Raw genomic sequence first — 19798 nt, 5'->3', positions numbered from 1 at the left:
TTTTTATTGCATTTTTAGCTATATTCAAATGACAGAAGGATTCTCGTTCTGGACCAGATTAGCTCTGATATTTGACATGTCCAGTTTTTAACTAGACGGGATTTTTTTTTTGTTGACAAACTTTTTGACCGGAAAACTCAAATTTCCGAAAAATCTAGCGTTTGCTTACAATCACCCGGAGAAACAACTTCTGATTGGTAGAAAACTTGTTGTTTATAAATATATAGCTAGAAAAAAAATTTTTATTTCACTTTTGAAATGACTTCTAAAATCTAATCGAATTTTTGAAACTCATTGTTATTACTGTACTTTTTTATTCAAATTATATCAATATTCTGTAGTAAATAAACGTAAATTTTTGGAGCTCTCTTCTTAAGAAACAATATTTATGCAAGTGTGTCAACATTATCAGTATTCACCATTAAATAGATTAAAATTGATTTTTTCCTTACATAAACAGTTGATACACATATATAATATTATTTCTTTAAAAAAAAAACAACTTAAGTAACCAATTGAAATCTAGTTTTACATTATGTATGTATGTATGTATGTATGTATGTATGTATGTATGTATGTATGTATGTATGTATGTATGTATGTATGTATGTATGTATGTATGTATGTATGTATGTATGTATGTATGTATGTATGTATGTATGTATGTATGTATGTATGTATGTATGTATGTTTGTTTGTTTAAATTTATCATATAAACAGACACACACACACACACACACACACACACACACACACACACACACACACACACACACACACACACACACACACAAAATGAAGAAATTACTATTTTGTATGATACTTAAATGTTTTATGTCCTACAGCAATCAACAGCCATGAAATAGTATTTCATAGATATTGGAAATATATTAGAAATATACTAAAAGTAAATTTTATATCAATGGCGCCTAGTTGGAGCAAAATATTATTTCAAACAAACAGCAACCTAACGTCAAGAAATATTTTACTTATTGTTTCTATAGCTGCATCAACTGCCGCAGTTGTATCTGGGTTTCATTGGAGCAAGAAATTGCCAAAATGGTAAATTCTAAACTTTTAATGATGAATATAATAAAAAGTTCTGGATAAATAATCTCATGTAAATTAAAAAAAAAAATTTTTTTTAATATTTTTTTTCTGTAGGAAAAATGTTTATTCAAGTGTTAAACTTCCTGATGAGGTAAATTTGTAAGGCAATTTATTATTGTTGTAAAAGTAGTTGTGTGTGTTTGTGTGTGCATGTGTGTGTATATTGTGTGTGTGTGTGTGTGTGTGTGTGTGTGTGTGTGTGTGTGTGTGTGTGTGTGTGTGTGTGTGTGTGTGTGTGTGTGTGTGTGTGTGTGTGTGTGTGTGTGTGTGTGTGCATAATATATATACAACATGTGAGAAAATTATTCATACCTCTAGCATATTAGTAAATTTTGTGTTTATACTCTAATGTATTTATTCTGTATTTCTATATAATGAAATATAAACTCATGTAAACATGATTATTAAGAATAATTCTGTGTTGATAATTATGATGTTAAATTGCTATGCTATGTATTCAATGTTATATTTAGCATATAACATTAAAAGTACAGTTTTTTAAATGACAAAAGTATTCATATCCATCAATTTATTTATTGCTGTAAGTTTGTTTTTTGATTTTTTTTAGCCAACAAGTTCTTTAATTTTTTTGTATTTGCACTATAAGTGTAAAATTTAAAGTATTTTAAGAATTGTTTCTTTTGTTTCATCTTAAACATTTTCCAAGATGCTAAGAAACACCATATAAGTGTTAAAGTACAGCAATTGATTGTTGATTATCATAAAAGTGACTTTTAATATATAGAAAAATTGCTGAAAAGTATAATTAAAGCAAGTCAATAATACATTCAAAAAAGAAAACTTAAAGTGTGCAAAATAAAGTATATTCTGACCATCCACCAAAAGCAATGTCTAGAGAAAATAAACATATTTTGCAAGAAGTAAAGTGAGAGCCTGTTATTTCTGCCAGAATATTAAAGAGAAACTATGCATGAATATTTCTGAACAAACAATGCAACAGACTTTGCTATGTAGAGTTTTGTGTGTCCTGTGTCAAATAAACACTTTATTTTAAGAAAAAATAAAATAAAATGATTTGCCTTGGCAAAAAAGTACTTTCCAAAGTCAAAGTTTACTTTTTAGAAGTCAGTGTGGTCTGATGAAAGTTTATTTAAACTAAAGAGTTCCAAAAAAAGACCAAATTTATGGAAAAGAAAAGGAAAACCTTTGGACAAAAAAGTTATGGCAGCAACCATCAAACACAGGTCGCAATATACTTGTTTACGATTGTTTCAATTATAATGGAATTAGTTTTAATTGATGAAAAATTAACAAGAGCTGAATATATAAACTTTATGCCCTGCCCCCCCCCCCCCCCTCATTAATAAATAAGAATTACCGGATCAATTTGTCATCCAACAAGACAATGATCCAAAATATAACAGTAGGATTGCCAAAGAATTTTTTGAAGAAAATGAAACAGAATTAGATTGGCCTTTTCAAAGCCTGGATATCAATTGAATCCATTTGAAAAGTTGTGGTACTATTTGGATGACAAAGTTAATAGGGATGACCACAGTACCAAAAAGCAAAACTTTTAGCTTTGGAGGCAAGTTGGCATAATATTGCTCAAAATTATTTACAAAACATAGTTGATAGTTTTCTTAATTGCTAGCAAGCAGTAATCAATGTCAAAGGGCCTCATACTATTTATTATTTAACTATGAAACAAATAAAATGTTGAAAGGTATGCATACTTTTGATGCTGCCTAATATAATATACTTTAAAAAATTTTCATTTTTCTTATGGGTATGAATAATTTTGTTACATACTGTATAAATGTGTGTATGTATATATATGTATATATATGTATATATATATATATATATACATACATACATACATACATACATACATACATACATACATACATACATACATACATACATACATACATACATACATACATACATACATATATATAATATTTTATATTAATGTATTTGTATATATGCATTGGCATACAATTACAACAGTAATAATATTTGCTGATTATTTATTTTATGTTTTTTTTTTTTGTTTAAGCTTTTTTTTTTTACACTTAGAACCCAAAAGAGTATAAAGGAGTAGTGGATTCAAATTTTTTGCGGTAAAATTTATAGTTAAATTGAAAATTTTTTTGTGTTCACTCAGACAATCACACAAATTATACATCATTTCCTTTCTTTAGGCAATCTAGACTTTAGTAAATGAATGTATATACATGCCTTATTAGAGATAGTTGGATCAAAGGGTCTTCTGTACTAGTCTTCTCTATAAGTTTCAATATAAAACTAAATTTGCTAATTTACTCTGAACTTAAAAATATAAATCTTCAGTGAATGAAGTTAATTTTATTTGTGTTTTTTTTTTTTAGTTAAGTATGTTTTTATCCATGTCATTTGATATTTCTTTGTTTTTTACTCAATCATTTAAGGCAGACACTAAGAATGGTGAAGGTTCTCATTCCAGGCCCTTTTTCTAAAGAGGTATGTTTTAATGATCTTATGAATTTACTCTAAAGGGAAACATTATTAATAAAGCATATGTTTATTTCAGTATTAACTTTAAAATGAAGTCTAATAAATGATTCTGTTTCTTGTTTTAAAAAGTAATGATATAAGCTTCATTTACAAATTTATCCCTTCCTCAATCCTCTTGTTTTATAACCCTGTTAAATAAAATAATTGATTAATTTAGCAGCTAAAGAGATTTTGTAAATAAAGATTATGCAACTTACATTTGCTTTTTATTCAGCAAATGTCTCTTTCATTTATTATAATACAGTAAAACGAAATTTTTAAATCCAATTTATTCCTATTTTTAACAAAGTTATTTACTTGATTTTTTACTTACTAATTTATTTTCAGTTTTCTCTTAGAGAACTGTTATTATGCTCTAATATCCTTGTGTGTACTGTAATAGGAAGACATAAGGATACAATTTGAAAAAAAATTTAACAAGTTTTATATTTCTTCCCAACAATCCAATGGTTTAAGAGTATGGCATAAAACTCCAATATTTTAAAATATAAGTCTCTCCTTTTTTTTCTAGTTCCTTTGGATTTTTTTTTTCGAGCTCCCTTGGATTTATGTTGTATATAATTAAAATATTGTTGTTTGTTTAATGGAAATAATGCTACTACAAATATTTTTAATAAAAAAAAAAAAACAATAAGTGGATTTGACTTTTACAGGAGGCAAGAGCTTTGTCCCAAATTGTGTAATAACCTCCCTCTGGAAGTAAGATTACCAACAAAATTTTGTTGAAGATTTATTAACTGTTTTTGCATATTCTAACTTTTACTATTCTAAGTTTTAACATGAAGATTTTCTCATTTAAAAAGCATGTACTATAGTATATTATATCATCTAGACTGCCCGACTAATCTTTATTGCATTGTCATTAATATCAAGAACATTTTGTGATGTTTGGATGATCTCTATGACAACATCAATGGAAAGGTAATTAATTATTAGAAATACTCAGTACTGTTAATAATCATCCCTGTTACTGGGAGAAAATCTAGGATTTTTTTGCTACAAATATTTTTCTTGCATTAAGTTTCTATTATTTCTTAAATCCAGTGTTATTAAATTTTCATCCAAATGGCAACCCAATCCAAATAAAATGGTGTTACTTTTAAAACTTGACATAAAATTTATCCATCCAGTAATTAACAATATCTGCTGATTCTTGAGAAATTTTTTGTACCTCATTCCCATTCACTTAATTGGTTTTAAATCTTTCTCTCTTAGATCAATTATAGCAAAAGATTTGGAATCTTTTAAAGATAGTGCATTTAAATATCTTACTGCAATGCCTGTTGTATGTTACACTACTTTTTTTTATTTATGCTTTATGTGTTTGTTACTAGCTAATTAAATATTGTTTATTGAAGGGTTTTTTGTAATTAAATACTTCTAATTTTTTGTTAATGGGAAATATTATAATATATCAAGGTTTCGTTTTTAATGATTTTTGACTTTCTTATGATTGATTATTATTTTGAGACACATTTATTATTACAGATTGCTCTTGTAACGCAGATGTTAAAGGTTTGTTTACATATATTAGTTTCTTTTTCATAGCATTTTTTATCAATAAATTGTTGGGTTTAAAGGAATGTTTTATCCCACTTGCGTGATTAAAAATGGATCTCATTAGAGCATGGAAAAGTTCTATGAATTTCTAGAAAGTTCTTAGCATTTTTTTTTAATACATCAACAGTATATTGTCACCTATACTAGCTTATATATATATATATATATATATATATATATATATATATATATATATATATATATATATATATATATATATATATATATATATATATATATATATATATATATATATAAGCTAGTACAGGTGATTTAACATAAAATGTTAGATCAAAAATCACATATTTGACATTTCATCTTATATAAGTTTCTTTTTGGTTTCTTTAAGGCCCAATTAAACATATGCAAAGCCCTAGGTTAAGGCAGTATTACCAAATACACTTGTCAAATTTGTTTCGTAGATTTTTGTTCTAATGACTTCTGACTCAAAGATTGTCCAAAGTCTAGTCATCCAATTTAAGTTGATTCTGAAGTGTTGTGCAAACTGGTGGAGGAGGATCTTAGACTCTTCTATATAGTAACTGTTGTATAGCATCCACACTGCGATGTTCATTCATTGGGAAATGTTTTTAAGTGGGGATATGGGCTCCCCACAGTCTGACACAACATGACAAGAACATGTGTTTGGAGATGCACTTTTTTGTCTCATAAAAGCAAGGTTTTGAGTAGTTAGATCACTTTATTACTGGCAATAAGAAGTTGATACTTTATGTAAACTGTATATAAAAGTGTCAATAGGCTGATGCTGAAGAGATGGCACAAAAAGAGCCCAAAGCAGATCTTCACCAAAAGAAAGTCCTTTTCTCAGTGTGGTAGGATATACATGGCATTGTGCATTTTAAGGCCCTCCTTTCCAACACCACCATAATTGCTCACTATTACTGTCACCAACTGGAAAGACTCAGGTAGAAAGTAACTCAGATGTAGCTGCAGCACCAAAAGATTTTTTTTCTGCACAACAATGTGCGGCCACACATAGCAAAATCAATATGTCTTAAGCTTATAGAGATGGGATGGGAGATCTTGTCTCACCTGCCATATTCTCCAGACATCTCTCCAAGCAACTGTCACCTTTTCTGTGCCCTACAATTTCACATGTCAGAGAAGAGGTCTGACCATGCTTGCCAACTTAAAGCCAACATTCATAAATTCTTTGAGGCACAGCCAGGCAGTTTCTACAAGAATGAGATCCATTTTTTTTTCCAAATGAATGGAGAATTTTTGTTGGTAATAATATCAATTATATTGTAGATGGATTGTATTTATTCAGAAGATTGTAATGAATTAAACTATTGCATGAAAGTGTGAAAGAACTTTCTTTTCAACGAAAAAAAAAATTTAGTTTATGTTACAATTTACATGAAATTGAATATAACAGTCGAGAGTTAAAGTTAGCAAAAAATTTTTCTGAGTTAAATAATTGCCTTATTTGACTCAGATATATATTTGTCCTAAGTATTTTTAATAAGTATAAAATGTTTATTTTCGGTATTTTTATAAATATGATTTCACAAAGGTTTTGATTTTTTTCCAAATGTAAAACTTTATTTATTGAAAATTGAAGTTTTAGCATTTTTCTCCTAATTTCTTAAAATGAAATGCTAGAAGTTTAGTAATTTTAAATACCCATTAATGAGATGTTTTTCAAATTTAGTTTTCTATTGATGAGTTGAAGATCAGTTTACGTTCAAGATTAACATTTAATTTGCAAGATCATTATTTAGAGTATGTTAAATTTTTGTAAAGGTTTTTACATTTTTCTTTTTGTAAGAAACCTGTTTTAAGAAATTATATAAAGTTGATCTTGGAGGAGCATGGAGATTACCTTTAAAAAATGACCTTATTCATTTTTGGTACTTTCAAACAGACTAAATCCTATTCTCTGTCTCTTTCTCTCTGTCTCTTTCTCTCTGTCTCTTTCTCTCTGTCTCTTTCTCTTTGTCTCTGTCTCTCTCTGTCTCTCTCTCTGTCTCTCTCATGCATGTATGTAATGTAATGTAATGTAATGTAATGTAATGTAATGTAAGGTAATGTAATGTAAGGTAAGGTAATGTAACGTAATATATGTATGTAAATCTATGTTATTAAATTAGTTTTTTTTGTTGTTGCAGTGGAATGAATTTCTATAAAATGAACAACCTGGATGGAAGAATTCTTCACCCAGATCAGCTTTTAACAGAAGTATATCTTTTTTAATTTTTAACTTTATGTTGTTTTACTATATGTTACTTTGTTAAATTACAGAGAAAAAAAACCTAACCTTGCATTTAAAGATTAAATCAAGTCCATAGTATTACTTAAAAAAAGTAAAAAATAAGTTTTAATTTATTATGATAGAATGGTATTGAGGTTTTATCACACCAAGAACCATTCTGTAAAAAGAATTCCAAAAGTCTTAAGTATGTAAAAAGTAACAAAGATATGTCATAACAACCTTTAAAGAAAAATTAATCAATTAATTTTTTTCAGGATGTTGACAAGTTTTGTGAATCTTTTGTCAATCTTTACTTAAAGATCACTAAGGTATTTTTTACAATTTGTTTTTAGCAACTGAACTCCATAGTTTTTACTTAAGGATTTGCAAGATGGAAGCATGTAGTTGTACATCCTTGTGGAATGATAACACTTTTAAATCAACATTTTGTTTAGCCTGTTTTGGATATAATTTTGTATGTGAAAGCTTTGGTTTACACCTCTGGGTATAAGGTGAGTTAGATAATAGTTAAATAGTAAATTAAATAAATTTTTAGATATTTTTTCACTCTAAAAATATAATCAGTATAAAAAGTATATAAAATATAATCAGTATCTAAGAATATTTTCAGAATCTCAAATATTTATTATATTTTTAATTAATTAATATTTTTATTAGAAAAACATGTTTAAATGTTAGTTTTATCAGCTTTTTTTTGGTAAATGTTTATTTTAAAAGAAGTTTTGTTAAAAAATATTTTTAAAATATCATTTTAAAATGTGAAATGTCATTTTAATAAATTCTAGCAGATGGTAGTAAGAAAAAATAAAAAAATTTTAAATTTAGACACCTCTTGCTTTGATGGGATACTTACTTATTTCTGGTTATTTAATTGCATCTGGGTTTTTATTGACCAGGTGCTGTTTTATTTTCTAACTTCTTTAATATAATTTTTTCAATTTTGATTTAATTGACAAATTATGAATACATGCAGTTAAATTTAACCAAACATAGTTGTAAATTTGCAAAAAAAAGTTTCTTATTTTGAAGTTTGTTACAGTCAACAAAAGGAAACTCAACTTTTATCTGCCTGATAGAATTGCTCAATCCTTTTTTTTTCTAGTTATAATCTTAAAATTTACCTAAAAAGCAACTTTTGCATTTAGACTTAGAAAACCAGTTAGACAACTTACTTCTGATGGACAAAGACTTGAAGGAGAGTTTCGTTCAGCTAATTCACGAATTATTACTAATTGGTAAAAATCCTTGTATTTTATATATACAGTTATAATTTTGCATATATTGTATATATGTATGTATAAACATTTTGTATATTTATTACATATTGTATATATATATATATATATATATATATATATATATATATATATATATATATATATATATATATATATATATATATATATATATATGTACATACATTTTGTATATATGTATGTATGTATGTATGTATGTATGTATGTATGTATGTATGTATGTATGTATGTATGTATGTATGTATGTATGTATGTATGTATGTATGTATGTATGTATGTGTGTGTGTGTGTGTGAGTGTGTGTGTGTGTGAGTGTGTGTGTGTGTGTGTGTATGTATGTAGATTTTTATATTCCTTTTTATATTGATTATTTTTATAAAAAAATAAAACTGAAAATTTGCTTTAGCGAAGAAATTGCATTTTACCAAGGCCAAGATAAGGAAAAGAAAACACTTTGTGAATCTTTCAACAGGCTGGTAAAGATTTTGTAATGATTTTGTAATTTTAGCAACAAAGAAATATTTGCATACTTAGTATATGGAATTACTTTTTTTTATACTTTATTACTGTTGACTAAAATGTAAATGATTTATAAAAAAAGTATCATGTAAGTTTCAAAGAAATACAGACAATATCTGCTATAACAAACACTGTTTATAAAGAACTTTAGAATTATCACACAAAATATTCAGTTTTAACAAATAAAGATATACCAAACATTTAATTTGAGCAAACAAAGTATATGCAATAGAGAATGTTTGCAATAGTACAATAATTAGGCAACAAAATTATTATTGTTGCTATTCATGCAAAAATCGTTTTTGTTTTAGGCAAGCAATTTGCACCATATGTTGATGTTTAGATTTTTAACTCGTATGGCTGACAATATTATTGCTAAGCGTATGTTTGAATCAACTTTCCTATAAGTTTTTCTATATCATAGTGCTAAACAATGTTCTTTTATTATGTTACAGTTTTTTACTGATTAAAAATACCATATCATTCTTAGGCATTTTTTAAAAGTTGCTTAAAATATTTTTTATTGTTTTCTTAGATCTCGCCAAAATTGTCACAATTTGTGCCATGGCCATAAGTTTTTTCTCAAATAATGAAAGGCATAAAAAAATGAAAAGTGTAGAAATCATGGAAGTATGTTTCTTTTTTATTTTTGTTATTTTATTCCAAATGGTAATATCTTTAAATTTATTTACTGATATTTTTATGAGATTTTTTATATGCGTCTCTAGAGAATCATTAAGCTTTTGTTTTTGCTATTTTTTTTAGGAGTATTATGCAACAGGTAAGATATTATTGAAGATGGCTGATGCCCTAAGGAGGCTATCGTTAGTGGATCGAGAGCTTACTAGGTTGTCAGGGTGCGTTATTTCACATATTCTACTATTGTAACTTATTTCTATTTTTTTTATTTACTCTAAACTTTTAAAGAAAAAGTTATCATCTGGAAATTAGTTGGTTATATTTTTTTTTAAATTTTGTTTACTAGTAAAAATGCACTCAAATCTGAATTATGTAAATTTTTTTCATGCTTTTTGTTATATTATTTATATCCAAAATTTGATTTAAAGTTTCTGAGAAAAGAATTTAACTTACACTTTCTAAAATAAGAAATTTTCAGTTAGAATATTACTCCAATTCTCTTTTGATGATCAACTTGAGGGTTGCTAATTTGTTAGGTTGCTAATTTGTTGTCATCTTACAGGAAGTATTTAAAAGGTGTTCTTAATAAGAAGAGGTTGAGGTTGCTGTTTATGTATTTACTAGATTTTTTTGACAACCATTTCTTAACACTTTAGTGTGCTTAGACTGAATGCTAAAGAGCAAAGTTGGATTTAATTTTTAATTTTTGTGCACTTGAGTAGGTTCTGTTTGAGAATGATATTTCAGAGATATTGATCCTTTTTTCCATCAATGAAAACTATTTTTATTACATTAAAAACAGCCATATGCTCTCTTATCATCTTAGAGCTCCTTTTGCTTAGCTGCTATTAAAAATTTTAGCTAAAGTTCTGTTTCTAGCTTACCATACCATGGACTAAACATTTTAATGAAATTACTTGCTTCCATCTAAAGAAATTCATTCCAAAGTATTGGCTTATTTGCATGACTTTTAGCTTAATACAATTACTTAACTTTATCGATTGTTATGACCCAGGTTTTTTTCCATGAAATTAGACCATAATAAACATAATGCAATTTCATGATGTTTTGTCCTTTTTATTGATTTTTTGTGCTTTTTTTTGAGTATTCACATAAAAAAAAAATTTTCTTAGTGTACAATTTATACAAATGATATTTCACATTATTTGTTGTGAATGATGACAACAATTCATCATCTATCATTTTTCATCAAATTGGTGTAAAACCAAAGTAGGGTGTCATAAATTGACCAACTTGTCAAACACTTTTTTTGTAAAAAAAAATTTTTTATTGTATTTGTTAAATTGTAACTGTAAGATGTATTTAGAATTTAACAAATAAATGACAAAAACTGAGTTTCTATGGGTTTTTACTTTAAAAATAGACATTTTTTATTTTCTTCATGTGCAGAATAATTTTGTGCAACAGTAATTTAAAAGTTTCTCTGATAAAGAAGAAAATTGTTTTTCTTTAAAAGCAAGTTACCCTTTTTTAATTTTTGTTTTAAAGCAATTTTTAAACTTTTTTGATTTATTTAGTTTAAAAAATGAGGAGAGTTTATAAAAAGAGAGATAGATTTAAAGAATTTAAATTCCAGTTTTATTAAGCTTTCCAGTTTTATTAAATATTATTTATACAATAGCATTCTCTTTTTTTCATCTGATTTTCTTGAGCAATTCTTTTGTTCATCTGATTTTCTTCAACAATTCAAAAATCTCTTCAATCTAGATTCACTACGAGGGTAATTCTACTCATGGATGTTCTTAATGACATGAAGAAAAATATTTATGTTCGTGGCACAGCTAAAACAGGTGATATATGCAAACTCTATTAAAAAAATTAAAATGTATATTTGGTCAGTTAAAGGCATTTCAAAGTAGATAGCTTCACTTGAAAACAAAAAAATGGAATAGCATTGATACTGTATTTCTAAAATGTTCAATATTTTGATTGTTGACGCTTGATTGACCATCTATAGATATTAAGTTAAAGTTGCATGACTATGGAAAAAATGTACTGCATATATGCCAAATATGAAAATATCATATTTGGCATGTATATGATACATTTTTTAAATTTTATTTTTCAGACAATATATATATATATATATAATATATATTATATAAAGTACTGTAGAACTTATGTTAATTTCCAGTAAGAGTGCTCAATACAGCATAGAATAAGTAGAGCGAATATATTATTATTATTGTTATTATATAAGCTAAAAAATTAGCTTGGTTTATATTACATTACTTAAAGTTTCACGCAATAGCGATCATCAGATGTTATAAACCATAAAAAAATGTAACTACAAAAAATACGAAAAAAGTGCTATTGAGCGTGCTATGATGGCATTAAAGTTTTTAATTAAAAATTTATTTTCATGGCGGCACTTTGATGTTAGTTTGCTTCGTTTATTGAGCAAGTCTTGTTTCGAAGTAATGTGCTACTTTTCAGTCAGGCACAAATTACAGTAATTGCCACCAGGCTTAACTGGTTCTGCCTGATGCATATATATATATATATATATATATATATATATATATATATATATATATATATATATATATGTATATATATATATATATATGCATATATATATATATATCAACATTAGTCTGGGACAATATATAGCACCTGGCACTTGAAAATTAACTCCTCATAAAAGGCTGCCTCCAATAAAGATATCTCATTCATCTGTTTAAGCTAGTTGAAAATTCTTGCAATCAATGAACTGCCAGTGCTTCTAAAATCGTTTATAGAGCAAAACTTCAGGACCAGTAGATCCATGACTTGTTGTCATGAATACAGCACCAACTACTAACTCAATTATATGATGGCAATATTCCTAGAATAGTATATCTTGTCTAAATTTTTGCTTAATCATACTGCAAGTACCTGAATAAGTTCCAGTGTTAGATGTTTTAATGCCAAACCACAACACTACATTTCGATAAAATCCCACTCCTCCAATTACTTAATAATGATCTTAGCTTGGGCCAAGTCAATTTCTGGCGCAAGCTTTGGAACACCAAATAGCTGCTCCACTCCAACACCAGATATTAGGACTAGAAGACGCTCTACAAGCGTTTTAGAAGTTAAATCTATAATTAATTTTTCATCCCACACTACATTATTAAAGGTAAAACATTTTTGAACTCAAAATTTGGTGCTTTAACTACACATTGGTGTTGCTCTGAAAAGATAAACAGTGGTCCTGTTTGTATTCAAATCAATAACAGCATGCCCAAGACTGGAAGCAAATTTTTTCTAAATGAAGGTAGCCTATCATGATGAGAATTTTGTTCACTCATGAGCAGACAATAGTTTAGGTGACATTATGTTTAATGTTGCAATACTAGTGGAAGCACCTAAGAAGGCAAGAGGATTGTAATATTCTACCGTAGATCATGGTGGGGAATCAGATTTGACCACAGCCTGGCTTGTTGATGCTTCAATATCTGCTTGGGAATTTTCAAAGTGTTCCAATTCAGCATCTAAATGCTGTTGTGCATGCTGTTCAAGGCATGTGTGAACCATGTCCACAGCTCCCATCAACCATGGCTATCCTTTTTGCTTCTGAGCAATAAGTTCTTGTCTTCTGGAATGGTGATCAATTTAAGAGCATCCGCATGAGCAATATCAAGTAAACTGTTGAATAATCCAAAAAAGGTTGCTTTCCTTTGATTTTTAATAAGTAGTTTGACAAGTTTTGTGTTTCTGCAGAGCCTTCCACTCAATGTTATTTCTCCAACCTCTAGATTGAATGCTGCTTTATTTCATATGGCCTTGCTTTATATTGTTGCCATTGTCTAAAAACATTGTCGGCTTGCATCTCTAACAGTTTTTTTCTCAACCTTTTGAAGGTGGAGTAAATGTCCAAAAAGCCAGGTAACTTAGCTACAAAAGTTTTTTTGTTTATACAAGCCAAGCAAATAAATGTTTTACTTTTGTCTTGTTTCAATGATGTTCTTTAAAAGTAATTATTACTGTATAAAATAGAAAGTGAACTAAGAAGTAATAAACTGCAATTGATTAACACTCAATATGCAAGCAATAAAGCTGAAGTGTTTTATAAAGTACATCAATTTTCAAAATCTTTGTTTTTTGAGAATCCTCCTGTATATATTATCCAATTTTCATAAAGTTAATGATAGAGTTCTTTTTCATTAGCCTCACAGAAAAAAAGGGTGAGGGATAAAAAATTCAAACTTCCATATATATATATATATATATATATATATATATATATATATATATATATATATATATATATATATATATATATATATATATATATATATATATATATATATATATATATATATATAATTATTATTATTAATTATATATAATTATCTTTAATTATATCCATAATTATCTAATTATATCTTAATTATCCATAATTATAATTATCTAATTATATTCCAAAGGAATTATCTATGCATCTAATTATATCTATGCCAAAACATTCATAAAATTATATCTATGCCAAAACATATTCATAAAATTATATCTATGCCAAAACATATTCAAGTCTTCATAAAAGCATGTGGTGATTTTCTTTTTTAATTGATTTTGGTACCAATATATAATTTTTTATTAATTTTTTAAATTTTGTTTATACAATTTATTCCAAATAAAAAGTTGTACGACTGTAACATGGATGTTATAAAGGAACAAGTATAACTATTTTAATATCAACTTTGTTAATATCAACTTTGTTTAGTTATATTGATATGCTAAACAACCATTTATTTATAATGTAAATATGTATCATTTTATGTCAGACAGTATTCCATACTCAATTTTTCAATTACCAGAATGTCTTTTACTAAATTTTAAATACAATCAAAACGAAAGTTAAATGATAACAATTAATTGTTTTATAAATTTAATTTAGACCAAGTCAATCAAGTAGGAAGAGTTCAAATTGACATGAGTCATAAAGTTGTTTTCATTGAAAAAGATTATATTATCCGTTTCGACCAGGTTCCTTTAGTAACACCAAATGGTGATGTCCTGTTGAAGGAACTGACATTTGAGGTTGTTGCAGGACATAATGTTTTGGTATGTGGTCCCAATGGTTGTGGAAAGTCAACACTTTTTAGAATACTTGGCGAGGCAAGTTCTTTTTATGTTGATTCAAAATGTTTCTTAAATCTTATTAGTTATATTATTTTTGTGATATTTATGTATTCAAATTGGGAAGTTTTAATCATATATAATTATCTTTATTTTAACTCTTCACCAATATGTTCACCAAAGTAAATCCAACATCTTTTAATGTTGGAATTGGTAAATCTTTTATATTTTTATTCCAAGCTTGTAGCTTTCAGGATTTGATGTATGTATAAGTTTAAGTTGGTAGCTGCTGCAGTTTATCCTCAGATCATCAACCACTCCCACAACAAATAAAAAATCTCAGCTTGGTGTAGTACCTGAAAAGTTACCAAACTACTATCAATAACTACTAGTAGAAGCATAGAAATTATTTAATGTGCTGTTCACTTGTAGTTAGCAGAATTCTTAGAATGAGGTCTATTAATAAATAGCGCACAATTTAGTTATTGTGAAAACAGATTAATTGAACAAGCTACTAATCTATTTATAGCTTCATTGCAAAAAAAGACATGCTGATGGTGGTAAGCTATTTGGTTATGCTTTTATCAAATTGACAAGTAATCATGCACCTTCAAATTCTATAAAGGGCTTCATTTTAGTAAAGTCACCTTTTAGACAAATATCTTTAACATTTCTAACATCCTGACAATTTTAAGGAAGAAAGGGTTGCCTCAATACCTTGCCTGAATAAAAGTTACTAAAAATTCACAGTAATATATAAAATTTCTATTTAGACATGTCAAGCGTAAATGTTAATTTTCTCATAATCATTCCTAATACTCTAATTTATTTTGAGCAACATCCTGTGTGAACAGTTCTTGCAGAACTTTCTGATAACACAATCACTGATACTATGCCAATCTAGACAATATTTTATTACACAATGACAGAATATTCGTTAGTATACTAAAAAAAACAATTAAGCAATTGGTAAACTAATTGATCATTTAATAAAAAGTACAGACTAAAACTATCAAACTTTTTGTTCTTAGTTTTATTAGGTTTCTTGAGGTTCTTACTGACGCTTTCACAGATTTTTTCATCACAAATCAAACTCTCAGAACCTTATCTTGTTTTTCCTTTTACTTTTATGTAGCAGTGAATAAACTGTTGAAACACATCAAGAAAGCCAATTGCAAGTTCTCTTCTCCTTTTATATAATGTAGCAGTGAATAAACTGTTGAAACACATCAACAGATCAGTGACAACAGTTAGAGTTTTTGAATGTGTAGAAAAGAAAAGCCAATTGCAAGTTCTCTTCTCTTCAAAACTTTTAACTGCAATTATGTAGATAAGAATAGTTATTAATGAAATGTGCGAAGATTGAAGAAGCATCTTAAATGTTTTTATGGCTAATTCTGATTTTCTCCTTTACATTATTGTTAGCTTTTTCTTCAACCTTGTAGTCAACTAAGTTAGTTGAAGGCATCTTTTGTGAAAGAAATGTAATTGAAATTCATTTTCTCTGTTGATCAGATAATTCTTTTTAGATCAATAATAATATTTTAATACTGCAGAGCAGTAAGTGGTTTGCCAGCTAAAAAGTTTTCAAGGTATCTTGTAAGTAAATACATACTTATAAGTATCTTGTAAGTAAATAGGTATCTTATAAGTATATACACTGTCATCCCTTTCATGAAGTTACTTTTTTTTAACTTGAAAATGAAAATTTGAAAAACAGATAAAAATAAAAATTAATGCACTGTAGATAATATGGCATTTAAATATATTACACAAAAACGTTTGTTTGTTGCTAACTGGTAAATAACTTATGTTTAAAATAAAAAAAAAATTAAAAAGATTTACTGACTTCTTTTACTCCCAATTTTTATGCGGGAGTTGAGTGTTATCAAAGTCATGAGATCTTTCAGATTAAGTTTGATTTTTTAGCTTCTTTTTACAGTTAAAAAAAAATCAAAAAATTAAATACATTTTTAGTGATAGATATGTGAGTTTGGACTTTTTTAGTGATAGATATGTGAGTTTGGATATTTTTAAAGATAGATATGTGGGTTTGGATTTTGAAAAATTTTTTTCTTAAAGTCATATAAGTGAATTGTTTGTTTAGTTCAAAAAAATGAACGTTTATTGACATAAAAAAAGTTTCTTAAACATGGATTGTTGCTTTAGCTAAGCAATTTTTTGTGCCAAATATAAATTGAAGAGCTTATGACTTGAAAAACCCCTTTTAAATAGAATTTATTTTTTTTTAAAATGCAAGTTTAGTCTAGTATCACAAAAATGTGTAGGATTTTTTAAATTTGTTTAAATATAATCATCTTAATTCTTTTTTGTAGTTGTGGCCAGCTTATGGTGGCTCTATCACTAAACCTCATGCTGGCAAGTTGTTCTATGTTCCACAGCGACCATACATGACTATTGGAACATTAAGAGACCAAATTATTTATCCAGACTCAATAGCTCAGATGAAATGTAAAAGAATAACTGATAATGATCTTGTAGCAATGCTGGATACAGTTAAAAAAAACTTTCTTTTTTCTTTTATGGTTACCTTATCTGCTTCAGAGATAAGATTTTTTATTTTTTTTGATTTTTAAAACTTGGATAATTTTTTACTTTTTTGTGAGGTTATTGTTTGCAGGTACATTTGGGATATATTCTTGAGCGTGAAGGAGGTTGGGATAGCGTTCAAGATTGGATTGATGTTCTCAGTGGCGGAGAAAAACAAAGAGTTGCTGTGAGTATAAATAGTATTGATACACTTAAATCTAATAATCCTTTGCTTTGTGATGATTTGTTGTTTTACATTAATCACAAAAATTGAATTTTTTAATTTTTCTTTATCACTAAAATTACATTCTTAGATATGATCAATAATAGTTTTCTTCAGTTGTTTATATTTTTCACTTTATCTCTACTTGAAGCAGCTTTTACATCATCTTTTTTAGCTATAGATCTTTTTTGCTCTAGAATTCTTTAACTTTATTTGATGGTTTAGACATGGCTGCTCCAATTCTTCCATTTTTCCATTTCTGATCATTAATGGGAGAGCAATATGTTTCTTAAATAAATGTTCTCCCTTCTTGTTTTAATTTAATAGTTTGTTATCATTTTTCTGCACTACTATGCGATGTACGACCCATAATTAGAAAATAAACTCAATCGATTACCAAGTATATTTCATTAAATTAACACTAACAATCTTAGCTTTATTAAATATAAGTAAAGCCAAATAAATAAAAAGCTAATATAAATAGGTTGATAGTAAACTGTAGATATGTTATTTTAGTGAACAAATCTAATAATAATGTTTATATATAAAATTTGGGATTTCCCCACCGTAACTTTAAAAGTGCAAGCAATTCTTTATACTCGCGTTTCATTATATAACATTTGCTCCAGTTATTCCTAAAAAATTAATTTAAATTTAAGTTTAGATAAAATTATTATAAATAATTATTTTGTTAATCACTCCTATTATTTTATTCACAACTGACTATATGTGTGTACTATTAAACGGTAAATAACTCTTGTTTTACGTAAGCGTTTGATGATATATATGATGAAATAAATGATATATATGATGATATAAATGATCATGATATATATATATATATATATATATATATATATATATATATATATATATATATATATATCATGGTCATTTGCACATCATTTTAACATTTGATAATTTAATTGAAAAAACTTATCTTAAAAAAATTTTATAAATTGCTCTAAATAATTTGACTATTTTTTTTTGGTATAGTGATATACAGTGTTATTATATGCTTTTCTGCATAGTGAAAGCAAAATACACTATAGTATATCAATTTCCTTTGCCGAAATTGTTATTGAAATGGGAATCGGTTTAACAAAAGTTAGGCCTCAGACTTCAGTATTGTCATTAAACATTTTCCTGTGTATGATTTTTTTTTTTTTTTTTATCGTTTTTTGGCAGATGGCACGTTTGTTTTATCATGCTCCACAATTCGCCATTTTGGACGAGTGTACAAGCGCTGTAAGTGTGGACGTTGAAGGTTACATCTACGCTCATTGCAGACAGGTAGGGTAAATGTAACATAAAACTTTAAATTGAATATGCAATCTTTAAAAAGTCCTTTAGAAGTTAAATTTTTTTTGATTGTGTTTTTTAAGGTTGGGATTACATTGTTTACTGTATCTCATCGCAAATCGCTCTGGAAGTATCACGAGGTTTATATTTTTTTTCTTATTACTCATTCGTAAATTTAATCTGTGGAACATCCAACGTGTTTTAAGAGATTTCGCTTCTTTAGTACGTGTTATACATGGATGGCAAAGGCAGCTATGAATACAAGCCGATTGACGAGAGTACTACAGAGTTTGGTTCGTGAATTCAGTATGAAATTTTAACTGATTAACTTTTTAAAGCGCAATTTAACTCTTCTTACACGTCTTTTACGTATTGCTTAAAAATTTACAATATTTTTTAAATTTTCTTTTTCTTTTTAACTTGAACTTAATCGTAATCAGCAATTAAATAACTTATGAAAAAAGAGCTTTATTTTACTACTGTGCATATTGTTATAATGCTCATAATTATCATATAGTATATTATCATAAATTATTTACCAAAAATTTTATCAACTAATTTTAGATGATAAACCAATATTTTATCAGAGCTTTAGGGAGAGAACCGGAAGGAAAATACTGAGGAGCCCATTCAAATAAATAAAAAGGCAACCGTGGATTTGGGGAATCCACGGTTATCTTTTTATTTGTTTGAATTGATCCTCACCCTCGTTCCCCTTTTCTAAAGCAAAACAAGTCTTTCCTCCCAAAGGTTCTGTTTTTTTATTATTAAAAAAATATATAATTTTTTTTTTCAA

General features: G+C 27.1%; 1 protein-coding gene across 2 annotated transcripts; it reads left to right on the top strand.

The window, feature by feature from the left end:
• The first annotated feature begins 812 nt into the window (after positions 1 to 812).
• LOC145192363 (ATP-binding cassette sub-family D member 3-like) lies at positions 813 to 19547 on the top strand. Of its 2 annotated transcripts, XM_090069139.1 has the most exons (24): positions 813 to 1062; positions 1165 to 1201; positions 3157 to 3200; positions 3528 to 3579; positions 4466 to 4554; positions 4849 to 4918; positions 5122 to 5148; positions 6869 to 6939; positions 7326 to 7395; positions 7684 to 7737; positions 7864 to 7920; positions 8255 to 8325; positions 8575 to 8664; positions 9091 to 9160; positions 9515 to 9584; positions 9739 to 9833; positions 9969 to 10060; positions 11571 to 11653; positions 14746 to 14966; positions 17264 to 17443; positions 17569 to 17664; positions 18889 to 18993; positions 19086 to 19142; positions 19226 to 19547. In XM_090069139.1, exons 1-24 carry the CDS (start codon positions 923 to 925, stop codon positions 19301 to 19303), a joined length of 2019 nt encoding a protein of 672 aa, XP_089925265.1. In that variant the 5' UTR covers positions 813 to 922; the 3' UTR covers positions 19304 to 19547. The 2 variants fall into 2 exon arrangements, with proteins under 2 accessions (XP_089925265.1, XP_089925271.1); XM_090069145.1 differs by lacking the exons at positions 813 to 1062; positions 1165 to 1201 and adding an exon at positions 2742 to 2797.
• The last annotated feature ends 251 nt before the right edge of the window (positions 19548 to 19798 follow it).

Source organism: Hydra viridissima, unplaced genomic scaffold (genome assembly GCF_058129835.1).
Source record: "Hydra viridissima isolate aposymbiotic clone 2 unplaced genomic scaffold, HvirCarnegie_v1 scaffold_1, whole genome shotgun sequence".
In the NCBI taxonomy this organism is placed as follows: Eukaryota; Metazoa; Cnidaria; class Hydrozoa; order Anthoathecata; family Hydridae; genus Hydra; species Hydra viridissima.
This window is presented reverse-complemented; position numbering and strand designations above follow the sequence as displayed.